Consider the following 22,477-nt stretch of genomic DNA (forward strand, 5'->3'; position numbering starts at 1 on the left):
ACGTTGTTAGACGAAAATCAAACTGACAGCAAAACGGCTTATCTAAATAGTAAACAACCTCGCTAAAACATTTAATAGGGAATATTACTTAAATTTTCTCCCGTAGAGTGCCACACTAACACAAAACCGTAAACAGTTTTTTGAGTATCTTAAATGCCATAACATCGTATTATTTCAATATATTTTTTTAGAAATATAGCTCTATCAATAAAGATTAGATTCAAAAACGCAAACACAACCTAATTTAAAAAATATTGTAATTGATTCAGCTCTCAATTGTGAGCACAGTACTTTCTGGTTTTCAGTTACCTATTTAATTACCTAACACCTTGTATTTAGTTACATCATTTGACCACGACTGATAATGAATCAGGCACCAGGGGATATCACACCAAGGGGTTAACTCCAGCTACCATGGAGAGCAAGGCCATTCGCACGTACATGCCGTACTCGGCTTGTCGGAAGTAAGCGGCACGAGGGTCGGAATCGAAGTCTGCCGAGATCTCGTCAAGGCGAGGGAGAGGGTGCATCACCACCATGCGGCGGCGAGCACGCGTCATCAGCTGCGGCGTAACTACAAGCACACCACTTGCCTGCAAATTGGAGGATGATATTTTAGACTGCTAAATAAAGAAAAAGCTAATTTTAAAAATTTGAGCCTAAAAGACCCTTTTAAGAACAAACAAAGTAGCGTTTAACTGTTTTTACCTTTTCGTACTCCTCTTGGCTTTCAAATCTCTCCCGCTGTATTCTAGTCATATACAAAACATGCGTGTCCGCTAACACATCTTCTAAACGTTCGAACACCTTTTGTGGTATTCCTTTTGATGCCACAAAGTCCGTTATATGTTTCGGCATTCCAAGGCCTGGCGGACTAACGTATTGCAGCGTAACTTGGTACAGTGTTAGAAGTCGAGCTAATGAGTGAACCGTGCGACCATTTTTAAGATCTCCGACCATTGTTATAGTCACGCCGTTGACTGTACCAATTTCTTCTCGAATAGTGAACACGTCCAACAATGCTTGAGTGGGATGCTCTCCTACACCATCACCAGCATTGATAATAGGTTTTCGGCAATGTCGGGAGGCACGCTGGAAATAATAACGATATTGTTTATTTTGTAAACTAAACATTAATTATTTCCAAATATTTTATATTTAATTCGAATTTAGAAAAGTCATATAGCTTACCTCGACTGCTCCTGGTTCCGGATGACGTAGTACCACGACATCGGAATAACTGGCCAATACTGCGACACTGTCTTCTAATGTCTCTCCTTTTTTAGCTGAAGAACTAGTGGCATCTGTATGAATCACGGAGCCACCGAGTCTTTGCATGGCTGCAGCAAAACTGCAACTTGTACGAGTGCTCACTTCATAGAATACTGAAGACATAACCTTTCCCCGTAGCACGTCATCTAAGAAACGGCCCTTACTCACGCTCGTTTTCATAAATTGTGCAAGATTAAATATGTCATTAAGGGTTTCTTTGCTGAATGAGTCAACTGTCAGAATACTTTTACCGAACAAATCACTTCTTTGCCGTTGAGAAACAGATACTTGTGGGGGATTATAATATGATGAGCTGTCGTGTCTTTGTCTCGTAATAGATTGTCCAAGTAGAGGTGACACGCTTCTCAATGCAGATGCCTCATTAAAATGCACATTTAATTTCCCTTCGGGTTTAAGTTCCATTTGATCAACCTCAAGGTCACTTAGTCGAGTTAAGTCTGCTGGATTATGAAATTCCAAAGCAGAATTAGGCCTGCTTAGTTCTTTTTCAACTTTTTCAACAGCATAAACAGGGAATGTGTGTTTTTTAGGAGCAGGCCAGTCACGAACATTTTGGCCAAAGCCTGGAGGCACAAGTACTTGGCCTTCGACGTAAGCAATTTCACCACGTAGAGTGACACGGTGTACCGACCCGCAAACTTGCATGCCGGCAAATGGAGTCCATTTTGATTTCGTGAAGTCCATGCTTTCCGGAATAGTCCATTCGAAATCCATATCAACTTCTACATACGTATTAGGTTGTTCAGGCAAATTGAATATTTTTCTTGGATTCCTGTGAAATTTATTGATTATGTCATCTATTGTTAGACGACCTTCGTGTACAGCATTTAATAGCAAAGGTAAAATAGTTTCAAGGCCTGGAAAGCCGGGTAAAGCTTTTTCTGCGTCTTTTTCTGCCACAGAATGTGGAGCATGATCAGTAGCAAACACATCAATGATATCCATATTTTTCCAAAGTTCTGCTTGGTCTTCGGGGCTGCAAAGAACTGGTCGTACTTCTGCACGCCCTTTACCTATATGATCAATGTCATCTGTGTTCAAAAACAAGTGATGAGGACATACTTCGCAAGTGACCTTGAGGCCTCTCTCTTTGGCGGCCTTAATAATCAAAATTTCTTCTTTGCGAGCTACATGACATATATGAATCGATCGATCAAGCATTGATGCCATTAAAATAATAGCTCCCGTCTTTTCACGTTCCGCATGGGCACAAATTGGCATTTTTTTAGGCCAGTTTTGAAGATGGCGTTGCCATACAGTCATGTCATCCAATTTCAAAGTTGTAAATGTTTCGTTGAGATACATTTTTAAGGCTGCGGCTTGGGGTGCCATTTCCGCAGCTGTTTCGCAGTTGGTGGTGGAAGCGCCCATAAATAGAGCATAGTCACAACGTGCACTCACTCGTGTCAGCGTAGAAGCGTAGTCATAGGATGCCCGATCAATGACCGGGGGATTAGTGTTTGGCATAGCACAAATCATCGTGATTCCACCAGCCAGCGCAGCTGCGGTGCAGGACGCAAAGTCTTCTTTGTATGTTGCGCCGGGTTCACGGGCATGAACGTGGACATCAATAAAACCAGGTAATTTAATTATATTACGTGATGTCATGCAGTCCGTGTGAGTTTTCATAGCCGGTACGCCCCCGCACTTTAGCATAGCCTGAAATTTTATGATTTGATTAAATTACTGAGTTAAAATAAATAATGTACTTACAGATATCTAAAGGCAGTTTTGTTTTGTTTGTTTGTGTTTTGTTAATTAAATTCTGTAACTCCAAGTTAACAGTTGACCAAAAGTTAAGTAGGGTCAAAATGTATAAAACTGTTAACCCTAAACCTGATTTTAGCAGCGTTTCCACCAATAATGTGCGAGGGATAAGTATGATTTTCTTAACCAATAGAAACGCTTCTTTTACACATCTTCGCACAGCACATCTCTGATGGAAACAGCTGAGCGGCGCGAGGCGAGGTAAATGAAGCGTTTCTATTGGTTAGTGAAAAACATATTCCTAGCAACGCATCTTCGCACATCTCTAGTGTTAATCTTGCCCGCGCAAGCAGCCATTTGAGATTTGATTACTTAGAACAGGGTAAATATGTCGTACCTGTACTAATAATTTTGCGCATTTAACATCAGTAACCAGAGGCACAGCATAATCAACAGCCAATCGCCGTGTCCGATACCCATGTGTGGTAAAAGAGGAAACGCGACGCGCACCCCCTCTCATTGGCAAATTGATAACGAGGTCTAATTGACGTCTCGCTATAAAATCTGCCAGATGCATGAGCTCTCCGTCCGAGCGATCGTCTTCTGGATCTCCAATGTGATCGAAAGTCCATTGTACACTTTCAACCTGTGAAACATTTACACTTATGTACTTGCTGTGTATAAGGTATTATCTTGCCCTGTAATTTTAAGTCTTCGCCTTGAACTATTTTCTTTGTTGTGCGTACCAAAATTATCCGCTAGAAGGTACAGTCAAGGGCAAAGATATGTATACACGGCCTTAATGTTAAGTGTATAAAGTCGTGTATACATATTTTTGTAACTTGGGCCGTGTCGATATCTTTGCCCTTGACTGTACTTATATAAAGGGTGGAGAAAGAAAGCCTTGATTTAAATGTATTTTCTTATCTCTGATCTACAGCAGCAGATTTTATAATTTTAAAATAGGTAATCATTTCTTACGTACCTCTACACCGTGTTCAGTATAAAAATCACCGGTGCCCATACTGGCATAAAGTTTAAAGCCCATTTTGTGTAAGGTTTGAACGCTGGGCAATAATTCCATTTTGTGCTGAAAACATAAAAGTTGGATAAGTGGACTTCTGGAATTGTTGGTAATTATAATTATGTTAGGCTATCTGTTGCCTGCGACTTCGTCTGCAAAAAACCAAAGCGCACACACACAAAAAAAGGAAGACTAGCGCCGTTCGCCAGACCGGCAGATTGCTGATTTGGGAACATTTCGTGATATGCAAAACTATTTCTACTTTTTTATTGTTATCCATTCCTAGCCATGTTGTCACGAATAAATGTTTTCTTTCTGTCTTTCCAATTATTCGTCTATAGCGCGCTTGGGAACTATAATTAACCATTTTCTGGGATACATCTATCCTATATGTACTCTATAAGTTTCTCCTATCGCACTATTAATAAAGTTGCGCAAGATTTGGACATATGTATTTACGTGCTCCCTGAATGACTTCGCAACGGCTACTATGTTTTTATTGCTGCACGTAATTTACTATACTAGCGATGCGCCCCGGCTTCGCACGGGTATAGTTTTTGGGAAATGGAGCTGAAAACTGTGAAGTGACTTTGATTAGAGACCTTGTTTTGAAAATTGTACCCGTGTGAAGCCGGGGCGGATCGCTAGTTTATAATATTAGTAAGGATTACTCTGTCTCCTTTAATGTCCCCAAGTATACCTTAAATCCCTTATCTGACAAAAAAAACAGACAATAACTCAATATTACCTTAAATGACCCAACTGACAATAAGATGGCTTTTCTTGGTATCCTGAAGCCTGTGCTCATCATTGATTTCAAATAAGCTTCATATCGGTTTTCACCGAAACAAGCCACCTCTCCCGTTGATGCCATTTCAACACCTAATGTCACATCTGCACCAGCCAGTCTCGAAAATGAAAATTGTGGCACTTTTACACCCACTTTTCCACATCCTCCCATGACGTTAACAGGCTCTACGGGTAAACCTAAAATAACTTTGGTTGCAACAGCAACAAAATCATGGTCCAGTGTTTTCGAAACAAATGGGAATGATCGAGATACTCGAACATTACATTCAATTACTTTAAGTTCGTTATCTTTTGCTATCAATTGCATATTAAATGGGCCGCTAACGTCAAGTGTTTCGGCAATAATTCCAGCAATTCCTTTGATTTTATCTAATGTTTCTGAATTTATATCTTGTGGTGGTGTTACTAACGTGGCATCACCAGAATGAACACCTGCATTTTCTACGTGTTCAGATACAGCCATACATACAATAATACCGTCTGCTGCAACAACATCGACATCAATTTCCTTAGCGTCCATTATAAATTTTGAAATCACTACTGGGTGGTCTTTACTCACTTTGCTAGCTGACTTAAGGTAAGCTTCTAAATCTTGACTAGAATATGCCACATTCATAGCTGCTCCACTCAGTACATATGAGGGTCTGACCAAGCACGGATAACCAACTTCATCGCAAAAACTTGTTGCAGACTCGAGGTCGGTAAGTTCTTTCCACCGTGGTTGTAATATATTTTTTCTGTCGAGCATGCGAGAGAATTTAAATCTATTTTCAGCATTGTCAATCATATCTGGTGATGTCCCTAAGATCTTCGCTTGCTGCCGATGCAAATCCATAGCAATGTTATTCGGGAGTTGTCCTCCCATAGACAACACAACACCGTCAGGATGTTCTATGTTATAGATGTCCATTACCACTTCAAAAGATATTTCCTCGAAATATAGCCGATCGCTCATATCGTAATCAGTACTAACAGTTTCCGGATTATAATTGACCATTATCGTGTTTCTACCTTGGTTGCGCAATTCCCTAAGACAACCTACCGCGCACCAATCAAATTCAACAGAGCTTCCTATTCTGTATACGCCCGATCCCAAGACCATAACAAATCCTCCAGGAAATTCTAAATCGTGCTTGGTTCCATTGTACGTTAAATACAAGTAGTTGGTCGAAGCCGGCCACTCTGCAGCAACAGTATCAATCTTTTTAACAACTGGAGTTATTTTAAGTTCTTCTCTCAATTTTCTGACTGCTAATTCGGTACTTTTTATAGCATTAGCTATTTGTTTATCTGAAAATCCAATCTGTTTTGCGTTTTTTAGTATGTCTATTGTTATTGAACTGTGACTGACATTTTCAAGAATATTGTAATAGCTGATAATATTTTTAAACTTCTCTAAGAACCATCTGTCAATTTTTGTCAATTCGTAAAGATTTTCAACTGTGTAATTCTTTTTGAGGGCAGCAGCCAGGACAAACATACGTTTATCGGTTGGTTCACTCAACTCATTTTCATTTACTTCTTTGATATTAGGATCAAAGCCATTAACGTTCTCGTCTACCATTCGCAATGCTTTTTGAAAGGCCTCTTCAAAATTTCTCCCAATGGACATGACTTCTCCAACACTCTTCATGGAGCTTCCTATTTTAGTACTAACCCTTGTGAATTTAGCCAAATCCCATCGTGGTATCTTAACAACGCAGTAATCCAAACTTGGTTCAAAGCAGGCCGTAGTCACACCGGTTACTGAATTCTTTATTTCAGGAAGTGGTATACTAAGGGCTAATTTTGCCGCAACATATGCTAAGGGGTACCCGGTAGCTTTGCTAGCCAAAGCTGAACTTCTTGATAACCTTGCATTCACTTCTATGATGTAGAATTGTTCTGAACTAGGATTGAGGGCGTATTGTATATTACACTCGCCAACGATTCCGAAATGCCTTATAACTTTCAAAGCAGTATTTCTTAACATGTAGTACTCTCGATTCGAAAGAGTTTGACTTGGTGCTACAACAATCGATTCCCCAGTGTGAATTCCAAGAGGATCAACGTTTTCCATGTTACAAACAGTTATACAATTATCATAAGCATCTCTCACGACTTCGTATTCGACTTCCTTCCAACCTTTTAGTGATTTATCAATTATCAATTGGTCAGAATGTGAAAAAGCTTGATGAGCTAAGTTTCTCAGTTCTTCTTCATTATTTGCAAAACCAGAACCTAGCCCCCCCAGAGAAAAAGCGGCTCGAGCCATGACTGGGTATCCGATTTGAAGAGCAGCGTTAACAGCTTCATCAACAGAAAACACTGCAGCACTTGGAGCTACTTTCTCACCAATAGCATGAATTTTTTCTGCAAATATTTTTCTATCCTCTGTATCAATTATAGATTGTATTGGTGTTCCTAAAACTTGAACATTGTATTTTTCAAAAACTTTGGATTTTTGCAATTCAACACCACAATTCAATGCAGTTTGACCTCCAAACGTAAGTAAAACCCCCGTCGGCCGTTCAGCTTTGATCACTTGTTCTACGTATTCAGGGGTGATTGGGAGAAAATATACTTTATCTGCTAAACCTTTTGAGGTTTGAACGGTAGCAATATTTGGATTTATTAACACAGTCTGAATTTTTTCTTCTTGCATTGCTTTTACTCCTTGCGATCCGGAGTAATCAAATTCTCCGGCCTGGCCGATAGACAAGCCCCCTGAACCAAGAATAAGAACTTTTTTCGGTCTTTCAGTTACTGTGGGAGTAAACGTAAGTTTTTCTGTAATCCTCTTGTCAATAATGTATGTTTCATTTGTTTTGTAGGCTTTTACAGCCTCGACAAAAATATCAAACAGACATTCTAAGTCGGTTGGGCCTGCTGTGTGTTCAGGATGAAATTGCACACTGAAGAATGGCTTTGACTCATGTATAATACCTTCATTTGTTTTGTCATTTTCATTTGTAAAAAGGATTTTCCAGTCTTTCGGTAAAGTGGTGCCATCGACGGCAAATCCGTGGTTCTGTGATGTCATAAAGCATCTTCCCGTACCACTATGTGTGCAGGGCAAATTATGTCCTCGGTTTCCGTAACTGTAAAATATTGGAATGGTTACCTAAAGTAATTTTGTAACATAATAGGCAAGTTAAAATACATCGTTAAGATTAGAATAAAATTAAAATTATAAATCTCATTCATATTAACTATTACCTCATTTTGAAAGTGTTACATCCTACAGCAGTTGATAGTAACTGATGTCCAAGGCAAATGCCAAAAACTGGTTTTGTATTGGTCGAACTTATCACTCGGCGAATATTGTCCACAACTTGTTTACATATTTCTGGATCACCAGGACCATTGCTTATAAACAATCCGTCATAATTCTGGGGATCTATTTTATGATTCCATGGCACTACCGTTACTTTTGCATTTCTTTTGATCAAGCATCGTAATTGATTGTTTTTAAGCCCACAATCTATAGCCATGATCGATACATCGCCATTTGGATTGTAAACTTTTGCTTCCTGAAAATGATTTGTTTTTCATTAACTGATGCAAGTGCCAATTTGCACACTAAGTAAGAAGTAGTAAATGCAGTACATTTCCAGCAAAACTTACATACTTAAAGCCGGCCAACTGTAAGTCGGACTAGCGCATCAAGGGTTCCGTTCAAATTTATGACTAAATTCCAAGTTCATAGGCCAGTGGCAGTAAAATTTTGTAAAAATCTTTGCTTTTCGAAGCCATATTTTGTACTTAAATAAAAAAAGCCAACTTTGGTGGCTTGTCATTTCTTTGTTCTACAATCTTTTTAAAACAAAAAATTATAAATATTATATGTATTTACTTAACGAGCTTTACAAGGATACCCCACTTGATGGAATAGGTAAAATTTTTTTCGAGCCCCCTTAAAAACATTTAAAAATATTTTTGACAATGTAATAAATGCATAAACTGTGAAAAATTTAACACCTAATAAAATAATTGAACCTAACCTAACCGTTTGGCTGTAAAACTTGTGGGACAGACGGACAGACGATACGTAAACGACAGCATCAATATGGCTTTGTTTGAACCCGTTCGATACAGAGCCCTAATAATGATACACACCTTAACAGACACTTCGGCAACTAAGTTTCTAGTATTTGGATCAGATACAGGAGGCAGCGGACGAGATGGGAGGACTCCTTGAACTATACGGCCCAGGGTAACTCCGTCCCGTAAGCGACAGGTCAAGGCCCTGGTGTCCACGTCACAGAGGCCCGGCACTCCGTAAGCAGATAACCACGACCCCAGGGATTTTTTAGCACGCCAATGACTCGCATGTTTGCTTATTTCACCAACAATCAATCCTGCTGCCCATATACGACTTGATTCAAACCACCTATTAAGAAAGTAAAATGAGAAATAACAGAAGCAGTGAAGTAGTTACAAGGTTCCAACGCTGTATATTTTGGAAGCATATATTCTCGTATATACATTCTGAATTGTAGAGAAAAAAAAATGGTGAGGTATTGATACTCGATATCCAGATAACTAAGTTCTGCATAAAGTATCTACCAACCAAGAAACTTAAACGTAAGCTTTTTCACTGGCTAAAATACCTACTTGATATAAATGTTGTAATATGTATGTATATATATATATTTCTTAACATAGGCTACACAATTTAATTTGGAGATTTTTTTAATGAAGATTTTATTAACTATGCAAATATTTAATAGAGTAAAATTACGAACAAATAAATAGAGTTTTTACCACAATTGAATTTTCTACCACAAAAGACTTAAGACTTGGGTCGATAATTTGCACTTCTTACTACACATATTTTACTTCATAATGTCACAATGAAGATCGAAATTATCGAAAGAATTAAGTATGCTTGTAGTTAGTAGGTAACATAAAGTTCACCAAATTTAGAGATAGCAGTTGTAATTGAATTGTATCTACCTAAGTTTGATAGGATGCCGTTATCGTTTCTCGTACTTTTCTAACAAACTTTTTTAAATATTGTGGTTCACCACAAAGGAAGTGTTACTTATTCTATTTGTGCCAAAATAGGTTACCACTAGATAAAAATGACGTAAATGACGATTGTAGACGGGTCGTTATCAAATTTGGGCACAACACTTTAATATTTACTATTTATATGATGCTATCACTTCTATTACTTGAATATTAAGCATCTTTTTCGATTCCGATAGTCAATAATTATCTGTGGGATATGTGCCTATAGCCGACTGCAAATCATTCATCATTTCACTCTTAACCGCAGAAAATGATAGTGTAAACGGAAACACCTTTTTTGTAGGGTAGGAAAACCGAGTCGGGTTACTGAGGGCAGTGCTTACCGCGGAATGGCATGCTCATCGCGCTCAGCTTCGTCTGGCACTCCGTAATTGCCCACCAGGGGGTAAGTGAGCACCAGTAGCTGTGTGTGATACGATGGATCAGTCAGCGACTCTGGGTATCCGACCATCCCCGTCTGGAATACTAAATAAGGGATAATTTGTTAGTCTGAAATCGTTCTGTAGGTCCAATCACGCTCCGATTCAGCCTTTGGCTGCATTCAAATTCAAATTCAAATCATTTATTCAGTAAATAGGCCGCAATGGACACTTTTACACGTCATTTTTTAAACTACCAGCGCTTTCCGAAAGACCATCATTGCCAAGAAAAATGGGCCGCATGAAATTTGGCAGTAAGTCATTTTTTCATAATAATATAATTACAAATAAAATACTTAGAAACTACAGTATACAATTAAAGAAAAAAATACAAAAAATAATAATAATACAGGGATGTATGGGGTCCCTTAGTTACAAAACTAAACACTAACTATTATACGTTCAGTAGAAGTGTAGAATGCTTCCACCGTCATAAATTTTAAAATAATAATAATAATAATTTAGTTCTGCAATATACATTTCAGGTCAAGTAACCATTAAGCTTTTGGATTCCGAAGGCAAGCTCACGTCTGCCGCCCCCAAAGTTAGCTCACACGCACTCATGTCATGCTCTGAAAGCAGAGCGGTACCAAGGGCATGGTATTGCTTCCGTTCCCATAAGCTCTATGGGATCGTTTTGGGAACTTCGATCTTCAGAGGTTTTGAACATGAAATTACCGTGAGACTCACTCATAATAAATGATATTGTAACGGATAACTCGATCACGTCACGTCACGTTGAGTCGCGCGAGCAGAGCGGTGGCGCGTAGTGTGCGTGTTGCGGCAGCCGCCGAGTCGCGTGCTCCTGAGAAGAAGGGCTACGAAATAGCCCGAAACATGTCGAGGTAAACTCGGTTTAAGACGTGAGTCATCCGTTACAATATCATTTAATATCTTCAGAGGTGTAAAAAGCCTCCAAGGTCAAAAATTAATTATATATTAAAATAAAGAAATGGAGATGTACATTACGAGGCTCACCAGGTCTTGAAAATGCACATTAGGTATTATGTGGAAGGCATGTAGATTATAGATTTCATTGTAATAATTTATTCAGTGGTATAAGTAACATGATCGGGTATCCCACACACGAAGCTTAGAATCAACATTTACCTACAGTACCTACCCGGTAAAGATTGCACATCGGTCTTTGAAAAGAGACTCGGCTAATTTCGGCTGCGTAGAGCATTGTCACACACTAAGGTCTATTCATTCTTACGTGTCTTATCATGTAAACAAACGTGACGTCACAGGTGATAATAGACAATGACTAGTGATTGGAAAAGTCGATAAAATAAACATAAAAAGTGACCGATTATTTTGCTATTAACATAAATAAATCCGTAAGCAAGCCAAGTTGTCAGAAATATCACAAAAACCGGCCAAGAGCGTGTCGGACACGCCCAAAATAGGGTTCCGTAGCCATTACGAATCTTTCAAGTTTAGGTATATTTTATACCTTAGGCTGCTATTTACTCATAAACTACTAATAATTCTCAAGCAAACTTAGCCGTTATAGTTTTTCTTGAAAGTTTGATATACTTACTACCATCCTGTTTTTTTTCAAATTTTTCCACCCACCGGTTTACATTTTAGAGGGGGGGACGCTCGATTTTAATGAAAATTTGCACTTTAAAGTTGAATATTTCGCAAACAAATCACTGAATCGAAAAATTGTTTTAGCAACCTCTTATACCTATCGAACGATATCCCACACTATAGGGTTGAATAAGAAAAATCACCCCCACTTTACGTCTATGGGAGGTAACCTAAAAAAATTGTTTTTGAATTTTTTATTGTACGATTTTTTGATTTGATGAATAGTAAGATATTGATGATTTGCGGTAATTGCATCATGACATCTTAACGTTAATAAAAACTGTTCGTTGTGCTCAGTTGTGGATTAAAAGGGTCACTAATTATAATTACTTAGGACGAAATGAACTATGATTTAAAGTTGAATATTTCGCAAATAAATCACTGAATTGAAAAATCGTTTTAGCACACTCGTTATGGTTTTAAAAGGTCTATCCAACGATAGCCCACACTACAAGGTTGGATGAGAAAAAAAATCACCCCCCACTTTTCGTCTATGGGAGGTACTAATTTTTTTTATTAAACCATTTTGTCGGTTTAACTTACATATGTATTCGTGAAAAATTACAGTTTTCTAGCATTGATAGTCCCTGAGTAAAGCCGCGGACGGACAGACAGACCGACAGACAGACATGGCGAAACTGTAAGGGTTCCGTTTTTGCCGTTTTGGCTACGGAACCCTAAAAAGTGTGACAGTGTCTTCGAGAAGTGTTTGTTTACATGATAAGACACGGAAGGATGATGATGATGAATGGTGCAATAGAGTACGGACGCATTTAGGTGAAAATATATAATAAAGAGTTGTTAAAACCGCCCAAAACTTTAAATTGTACGATGGTATCTTCAGGAAAAAGAGGGAACTATAATATGCATCCTTTTTCTAGTACATAGTTTCAACTGCTCTCTATAGACATCCGAAATTTACATGTCATTAATTTGACGTAAACTAATTAAGTATATATAAAGGTGCAGTTTGGGTGCAGTATTTATTTGATATAAAACGTCACTAATAAATACGATGAATTGTCTTTTTCCGAAGACCGATGTGCAATCTTTATCGCAAGGTACTGAACCTACTAGGTACCACAAGTATTGCCTAGGAAAGAGAGGAACTTAGGCTAAGGATAACGTCCCTGTTTAGTTTAAGAACAATAATTAACCACCTACAGTTTCATCATTATATTTTGAAAGAAAGAAAGAAAAATACATTTTTTGCCATAAAAAAAACACATACATATTAGTGAGGGGATTGGTGAGTGGGAGAGGGAGGGTATAGGTATTAGTGAGAAGGTGGTATTTGTGACCTGAGCTGTTATAAAATTTAAACAGGAGTACCCGAACCTGATACCTGCCTACCATAACAACATTCCTTTCTTCCAAACTTCTTTGCCTTTAAAATTCGTGCCTAATCTGGTCATACATTGCATGCGTTTTCGCACGAAGGATCGCGGGATTCCCGACATTTAAACAGTCGAGTAAAAAGGAAATAAATAAATATCATGGGACACTTGACACCAATTGATAGTCAAAATACCACAAACGGGACTTATCACACTAACACACACACGAGTAATATTTACCTCGACGTTTCGGCAACATTACAGTGGCTTTGGTCACGAGTAGACTCACCCCGTCACGCCGTCACTCCGTTTGTGGTATTTTGACTATGAGTAAAAATCACGAAAGTTTAAAACGTTATATTATAAACCAATTGATAGCCCCAAACTAACCAAAGCATGTACTATGGGTAGGTACTAGGCAACGGATAAACATACAACTTATATAGATAAATACATATTAAACATCCAAGACCCGAGAACAAACATTCGTATTATTCATATGAATATCTGCCCCGGCCGGCAATCGGGGATAAAATAATGAATGCGCAGTACAATACTTAAGGTAGAATCTCAGTAATAAGTCTTAAGAAAAATATTAATATTGATAGTTCAATTACATATAATTCAATAACTAAGTATTTATATACAACTATCCTAAACTAAAACGGAGGGAAGGGTTGCTAAAATGCACGGAAGAGATTTGTACGCTTCAAGAGGTACCTAATGAAAAATCAACAAACAGAGTAACGTCACAATGAAAAGGAAATACACAACATCTGCATACTACCCATGCTAACATACGGACGTCAAACTTGAGCAAATGCCTATACAAAAACAAGACCAAAAACTGATGACATGTCAAAGAGAGCATACTAGGATATTCAAAAATAGACAGAAAAAGGGCAAAAGATAGAAGACATATACTTAACGATGAACTAATGACAAAGCATGTTGCGAATCTAAAATGAAGGGTCCACGGAAAGGACGTGTCTAGTCACCTAAGCAACTTTTTGAGTTATAGCGGTTCATCACGAACAATTACTATGGTTACCATTTATTTAAAATATAACAAAATAGATTTTATATTGTTTCAGATTATTTAATTCAGTGGTAAGTCATAGTACTTAGTGAGCACTACATTTTGAGATTAAAATCTTAATTTTTTAAAAAAGGTGACTAGGCATGTTCTTTCCGTGGGCCCTTCAAATTTGTTTTGTTCACGAAGCCTGTTGCAGATATTACGTTGTTAAGTACCTAAGTTTATCGTGGAATTTCAAATAAAATTGCTTAACGAAAACAATAGTTATTTGTGCAACAAGAGAGCAAAGTTGTTTTTTGTTGCGAGTGTTGATTTTGAATCCCGAGTAAGCGAAGGATTCTATAATTGAATCACGAGCGTTAGCGAGTGATTCTAGGTTAGAATCCTGAGATCAGCAAGGGATTGAAATACACGAGATGCAAAAAAACTTTGGTCTCGTGTGACACATACAATTTTTCACCTCAGCAGCGAGAACATAATTTAAATGTAACATAAGAATAAAACCACATATACCTACCTGTTTACAAAACAAACACATTTTTTTAAATAGAATCCGATTACTATCAAATGTAATAATTACATTTAAAACCATAAAAAGAGTCCAGTAGCTACAATACAAATCGCATACTCATAACATGCAATCTTAACTTCTTGTACTAATGTCACACTTATTTTTTAATACTGCAAAAAGCCTCATCTCGGGGTAATTGATAAGGTTGAACAATTAAACCTTTAAATATGATTTTTATTAAGATTGCTATTACATAAACATAAATAGATTTGTTAAAAAAACATTCAATTTAACAAATAATAATTATACTGTAGAGGCAGTATACGGAATTCTTTTATAAAAAAAAACAAGAGAAGCGGCTTTCGTGCAACGAGGTTGCATACTTTATTAAAAGATCGGGAAAATTTACATTTTGGAAATATTCCGATATATTTTTAATACCAAAAATTTAATTTATGTTTGTAATCGACAAATTTGATCCTATCTCTTGCTTTTTTCGAGTTGAAGTGAAATGACAGATCAAAGTAAAGTTCAAATATTTGGAATTCAGTGAGTAGACCCAACACTGTACTCAGCATTTAAAAAAAATAATTAAAAAGTTACTTTGTCTCACGGAGTGAGCAAAATGCGATTTTGCTCACTGATTTCTCATAGCAAAACCTGCCTGTTTGAGGTGCTGAGGTGAAAAAACTCTTAAGTGGCGGTGGATAGGACATACGCACAGAAAAAACAAAAATAAAAGGACAAAACCCGCAACAGTATCGACTCCTAGATTCCAAAGAAAAAGGAAATGCGAAAAAAATTACATTCCGACAAAAAAAATTAGGAGGTCCATTGTGGCAGTGAACAGCTACAAATTAGAAAAGAGTGGACAAAGCTGGACTTGAAGAGGCCTTTGTGCTACAAAGACACGCCGAGACTCTATAAAGGATATTTATATAAAATTGCACCGGTATTTTTGAAAGTATTTAACTTGTTGACTATAAAAGGCCAAATAATAATAAAAAATCTTAAGTAAAAAATACAAAAAAATAAAAATATATATTAACGATTCTTTGAATATTTAGCTAAGCTGATTCTTTGTCCGAGGAAGCTGCAATCTTTCTTCGAAATTCTCATTATACTTATACGAGTACCAGTAATGAGTTGTCACAATTAAAAGTTTGATTGATTAGCATGTTGAATTGTTGAAGCTTCAATGTTTTTTTTATGGAATGGCACAGGGATTTGCTCAGTTTATTTATGTTGGTATTTTAGTTACATCCTCTTACCAACTTCTCCCTCTGCGGGCAGCTGCGCTCCGAAGCTCCTGCCCTGGAAGACGGATCCATCTGTGAGCACCAGGCTGCACACAGGACCCACTTCGCAAGTTAGCTCTTCGTACGGCATATCTGTAAACGCGCTGTATGTAAGCGTCATTTTTGCTAGTAAAACAACACATAGACTAATTAGACAGCACTTAATAATTTTTGCAATACAATCTTATAAAAAACTGCTTTTATTTAACTAAGTTTATCCAGTAACGACGTAGGCCTAAAATATGTATTTTTAATCAATCAAAAGATTTTACATATTTTTCGGTTTTTTGTTATTTTTTTGGTACTTATTTACTAGTCAATTTTTTTTTTCAAGAAAAATGATTTTTTCTCGTTACAATCTATCCAGATTAAATGCATATTTTTAAATAAATATTATTATTATTGAGCACGCTTGTAACTATTTGGTTGTAAGCATTTTTGTATTTATATTGTTTTTATTACAAAATAAAAATAAAAACATGATCAACTAAGAACGCTAAACTTTGTATAAGTACAAAAGTTCATCAAAATCGCCAGAACAGCTACTGAGAAATCAATTTTATTACAAGTAATGCTAATTTAAAGTATAGGATAGTCACAAAAATTAACAACATCATAACAGGGAATTTTGCGACCCGTTGTTACTAAGGATCTTATTCCTCGCGGTGTCCACAACCACACCACATGTGCGAAAACTTAAGCAGAAAGTACCTAGAGCGATGATTTAAAATGACACAGGCACTACTTTGTTCATAAAGTATGTAAATAAAATAAAGTAACTTACTTAATTTATAGGTTTGTTTTGTCCACCACGTGTTTAATTGCGTAGCCGGTAGGAAACGGACCGGCGCTGTCGAGTGCTCCACAACGACAGGCCGGGCTGAGATGCTCCTGCTGTCGCGTAGCGTTATCACAGTTTACCAACCAGTTCAATCTTCTCACTCGCTCCTGATCAAGAGCGTATTTTCTCTCACTCTTACACATGCGTGATAGGCCTGAATGGTGCCAATGTTAACTCGGAAGTTAGGTGCGCACGTAAGGTTAAGTGCGAAGTTAACTGTGAAAGTGAATTGTGAGCAATGTCGTATAGTAGAGTTCTGCAGGGCTACTACGTAACTCGAAACTGGAAGTTCGTATGGTACCGTCCTTCTCGCTGAGTTTCGTAGTAGCCCTGCTGCGTGTTCGTTCATTACATTAAACGAATCGCTGCCGATTAGTACAATCGTGAAAATGCTATTCTGTCTTTTAGTTGTTTTAGCACACTACTAGGTACTTACTACATACTCGTATGGTTTGTTCCTGTTCTTGTCAAATATAAGTTTAGTTTTTTTACCGGACTGCCCGATGAAGTGTTATGTTTTTCTAGCGTATGATGTATGTATTCTATGTCTATGTCTTTGCATCTATATGTAGCCTATCTGGCTAGATGATTTTCAACATAATACCTATTATACCCGATGTACCATTAGATTCGTCAAAATAGTCGGAAATATTTCAAGACTAGCTTTTGCCCGCGGCTCCGCCCGTGTGGAATTCGGTTATCACGTCGATCCGTCGATCCTTTTCGACGTGAAAGACGGACAAACATACAAACATATAAACACACAGACATACAAACACACACACTTTCGCATTTATAATATTAATATGGATTGCGTCCGTGAAAAAAATATGGAAGGGATATTGTTTTTTATTGTAACAATATGGGTATCAAATGAAAGATAATATTCCAAAGATATCTATGTTGTAACACTTTTAAGCCTATATTTTCACAGGGACATTAAAAAACTAAGGAATTGAAAAAACAGACGACTGCCTTGAAAAAAATCTTTAAATAAATACTAAAAACGATAGTAATTCTTCCTTAATAATAATAATAAGTTAAGGTCAATGTGGGCAAGACCGTCTATAAGGCAAGTCCGTCAACACGTTATAACTTTTGAATTTGAAAGCGGTTCCTGCTTTAGCGTCCAGTATATAAAGCAGTTTGTCGCGCTTGTTCCCTCACTCTAAAACAGATGGCGCTGTGACAACGAACTTCAGAGCAATCCGCCTAAACAAGTAATTGCATGTATGGAACTCGAAATGATAGTGCGACGGTCTCTGCTAACAAAATTGTTAAAAATAGTTCGTGACAAGATTTTGCACCAGAAAGTAACTACAGAAGTAATATAAGAACCAGCTATCTTTATTCTGTGTTTAATTTATCAGAAATTGGTTTACTTTTGTAATTATACGTACCATCATTTATCACAATAAAATTTCGTTAAGTTGGAAAGTCCGTCTACTATGTACAAGGCAAGTCCGTCATATGCCGGACTTCCCTTGAATCAGAAGTTACCAACTGTTTTTACGATTTCAATATTATTACGATTTCATAAGGCATTTTGATCTTGAAACTAGTACGGAAATGTGTCCCTCACCCTCAGCACTATGCTGTGGCACTATGTCACCGAAAATATAAATTAAAAATACCTATCAAATAAATAAATAATCAAATAAATATTAGCCCCAAACTAAGCAAAGCTTGCACTATCAGTGCTAGGTGACCCTCTTTGATCTCAGTAAATTAAAAATTAAACTATTAAAATACATTTTAAAATTTCAATTGATCCTTTATTTGGGAAACCTTATAAATAAGTAAGTACTTATTATATATTTTTTTGCCAAAAAAGGTTTACCACCCCATTTACGTAATATATGCCGGACTTGCCTTTGAAAAAGAAAAATTGTGTTTATTCCGAATCTAAACCTTATGTTAACACGTTTAAAGTACACTTTTCATTGTCTTGTTTCATTTTTTTTAAGGATTCGAATACTTACATAAAAGCACCCATAGTATGGCCGATATCATTACTAGACGGACTTACCTTAAACTACACGGGAAGTCCGTCTACTCGCCGAATTTTAGAAAATGCTATTTTTTTGCTTGATTTGTGAATAAAATGATCTGTCTCTATAGCTTAACTATTATTTATGAAATTCTTCATCGTATGCAAGTACAATTGTTAACGCAGGTGAATAATTAACGCAGCTAGATCACTCCGAGGTAAAAAAAAAATGAAGTATGCCGGTCTTGGACACATTGACCTTAATAATAATAGTAATTCCTTTCTTCTCACTGTACCTACATAAAAGACTGTTCGCCTAACTTTTAAGTTTTCCTTTTCAAACCAGGTACTAGCTTAAAAAGATCCCTTTTAGGGATAAGTTCGCTTTTGTACTCTTTTTGTTTTGTTGTTTTATTTTTTACTTAATATGGTGTTTGAGTTTTACGTAGGTATAATAAAGTACTTACATACATATACAACAAGTCTGTAGGTAAGGTAGTCTACAATTCCTTTAAATAACTTAAACTTCAACGGCCGGAACCTGGACCAGGAACTTTTGAAGCTGGTCACTGGTTTAAAACACCACGACGCCCACTGGCCTCCCGGGATGGGGCTCCTCATAATATGTACGGGTGCCTCTGACCATGGGGCTTTAAAACACCGCGACGCCCACTAGCCTCCCCGGAATGGGGCTCCTCATATGTACGGGTGCCTCTGACCATGGGGCTTTAAAACACCGCGACGCCCACTAGCCTCCCCGGAATGGGGCTCCTCATATGTACGGGTGCCTCTGACCATGGGGCTTTAAAACACCGCGACGCCCACTAGCCTCCCCGGAATGGGGCTCCTCATATGTACGGGTGCCTCTGACCATGGGGCTTTAAAACACCGCGACGCCCACTGGCCTCCCCGGGATGGGGCTCCTTATATGTACGGGTGCCTCTGACCATGGGGCTTTAAAACACCGCGACGCCCACTGGCCTCCCCGGGATGGGGCTCCTTATATGTACGGATGCCTCTGACCATGGGGCTTTAAAACATCGCGACGCCCACTGGCCTCCCCGGGATGGGGCTCCTTATATGTACGGGTGCCTCTGACCATGGGGCTTTAAAACACCGCGACGCCCACTGGCCTCCCCGGAATGGGGCTCCTTATATGTACGGATGCCTCTGACCATGGGGCTTTAAATTCAAGGTTCGATTCTACTCGCACAACTAAACTTCTTTTGTAGAGGATTTTTCGATTCAGTAATCTGTTTGCGAAATATTCAATTTAAGGATAAGTATTAGAATATATAAAAAAAAAACATATCATATTCATTACGTATAACTTGAGACATAACGATCAAATTATATAATAATCGCAACCTCTAACAACCAAAACATATAACATTAATTTAATTTTACAACGGAAAACATAACGCTCAAAAATATAAATAAAAAACACTTTTACGGTTTCCTCGCTGTTATAAAAAAATCTAACATCGAAGGCTAAGGTAGGAGCTACGTTCCGCTTCGCTCCTGCCTTAGCCTTCTTGAATCTAAACTATCCAAGTCGCTTCTGCTCCGAACCGTCTTGCTCGCTCGCTTCGTTCGCTCGCACACATTTTGAAGTAAAACTTTGCAATACAAAAATTAAAGGGTGAAAAACACTATTATATCATATTAATGTTATATAAGAAGTTATAACGTATTATAAGCGGTATACCTTATGTATGTTATATAATATGAATTTAGCCCACAAACATGAAAGTATATAAAACAACTGTTATAGGTACTAATATAACGTTATATTATACTTAATGAAATTATAGTGTTTCATGTTATATATAATGTAATTATACATAATGAACGTTTACAATATGAAATTATGAGAGAGAGAGAGAGAGAGAGATACACATAAAAATACATTACATGGAAAAAAATAAAAAAATAATAATAATAACATTATATCTAACGTTTTTATATAACTTGGGACCTCAATTTAAAGTACAAATTTTCATTAAAATCGAGCGTCCCCCCCCCCCCTCTAAAAGCTATGTTACTATTGGTTTGAAAATTTTGAAAAAAATCATGATGGTAGTAAGTATATCAAACTTATAAGGAAAACTATAACGTATTTATCCGTTATAGTTTTCCTTCCGTTCCGTTATAGTTTGCTTCAAAAATATTTCTACCTACTTTAAGAGTAAACAGCAGCCTAAGGTATAAAATATATTTTATCTAAACTGGAAGATTCCTCACAAAATACAAAGGCCTTAATAGTTATTTGTGCAACAAGAGAGCAAAGTTGTTTTTTGTTGCGAGTGTTGATTTTGAATCCCGAGTAAGCGAAGGATTCTATTATTGAATCACGAGCGTCAGCGAGTGATTCTAGGTTAGAATCCTGAGAGCAGCAAGGGATTCAAATACACGAGATGCAAAAAATCTTTGGTCTCGTGTGACACATACAATTTTTCACCTCAGCAGCGAGAACATCATTTAAATGTAACATAAGAGTAAAACCCCATTTACCTACCTATTTATAAAACAAACACATTTTTTTAAAATATAATCGGATTATTAAGAAACAAATATAATAATCACATTTAAAACCATAAAAAAGTGCCCAGTAGATACAATACAAATCTCATACTCATAATATGCATTGTAATTTGAACTTAGACCTTCTTGTGCTATATGTCACACTTATTTTTTAATACTGCAAAAACCCTAATCTTGGGGTCATTAAAAAGGTTGAACAATAAACGTATAATTTATTATAAATGTTATTAAACCTTTAAATATGAATTTTACTTCCCTTTAAATATGAATTTTATTTCCCTTTAAAAATTAATTTTATTAAGATTTCTATTACATAAAAATAAATAGATTTGTTAAAAATTCATTCAATTTAACAAATATTTATTCCAACTGTAGAGGCAATATACGGAATTCTTTTTTAAAAAAACAAAACAAGCGACTTTCGTGCAACGAGGTTGCATACTTTATTAAAAGATCGGGAAAATTTACATTTTGGAAATATTTCGTTGTCATGTAATTTATTAGGTATGTATCGATATATTTTTATAATAAAAATTGAATTTAAGATCGTAATCGACACATTTGATCCTATCTCTCGCTTTCTTCGTGTTGAAGTGAAATGACAGATCAAAGTAAAGTTCAAATATTTGGAGTTCAGTGAGTAGACCAACACTGTACTCAGCATTAAAAAAAAAAAGCGATTTTGCTCACTGATTTCTCATAGCAAAACCTGCCTGTTTGAGGTGCTGAGGTGAAAAAAATATTACTTGATTTCTTCGTAACAGCTACGGAACGGAAGCCTATCTTGGGCGTGTCCGACACGCTCTTAGCCGGTTTTATTACTTGTCGTAATAGTGCCGACATTAGGTAATAAGTATATATTATATATATATTGCTAAATCTTCTTTAGTATAAGGGCCTGGACACATGTCGCCGGTACGGTGCCGTCTACGGTGTCACGGCGCGGCGCCTTCAAACGGCGTCGTGCCGAAACACGGTGCCGCGTACGGTGCCGTACACGGCGCCGCGAACGGCGTCGTACCACGGCGCGGTGCCGTGTACGACGCCGTGCA

General features: G+C 37.2%; 1 protein-coding gene across 2 annotated transcripts; it reads right to left on the reverse strand.

Annotated features, from left to right (window-relative positions):
* Positions 1–240: 240 nt before the first annotated feature.
* r (carbamoyl-phosphate synthetase 2, aspartate transcarbamylase, and dihydroorotase rudimentary) lies at positions 241–16,961 on the reverse strand. 2 transcript variants are annotated; one of them, XM_074087951.1, is made up of 11 exons: positions 16,835–16,961; positions 16,024–16,143; positions 10,174–10,315; positions 8,933–9,206; positions 8,033–8,346; positions 4,773–7,914; positions 3,986–4,090; positions 3,398–3,646; positions 1,192–2,952; positions 709–1,092; positions 241–593 (listed from the first exon to the last, which is right to left on the reverse strand). In XM_074087951.1, the coding sequence occupies exons 2-11, from the start codon at positions 16,139–16,141 to the stop codon at positions 387–389; spliced, it is 6,696 nt and encodes a 2,231-aa protein (XP_073944052.1). In that variant the 5' UTR covers positions 16,142–16,143; positions 16,835–16,961; the 3' UTR covers positions 241–386. The 2 variants fall into 2 exon arrangements, with proteins under 2 accessions (XP_073944052.1, XP_073944053.1); XM_074087952.1 differs by having other exon boundaries at positions 16,024–16,154.
* Positions 16,962–22,477: the final 5,516 nt, after the last annotated feature.

This window comes from Choristoneura fumiferana, chromosome 5 (genome assembly GCF_025370935.1).
Source record: "Choristoneura fumiferana chromosome 5, NRCan_CFum_1, whole genome shotgun sequence".
Classification (NCBI taxonomy): domain Eukaryota; kingdom Metazoa; phylum Arthropoda; class Insecta; order Lepidoptera; family Tortricidae; genus Choristoneura; species Choristoneura fumiferana.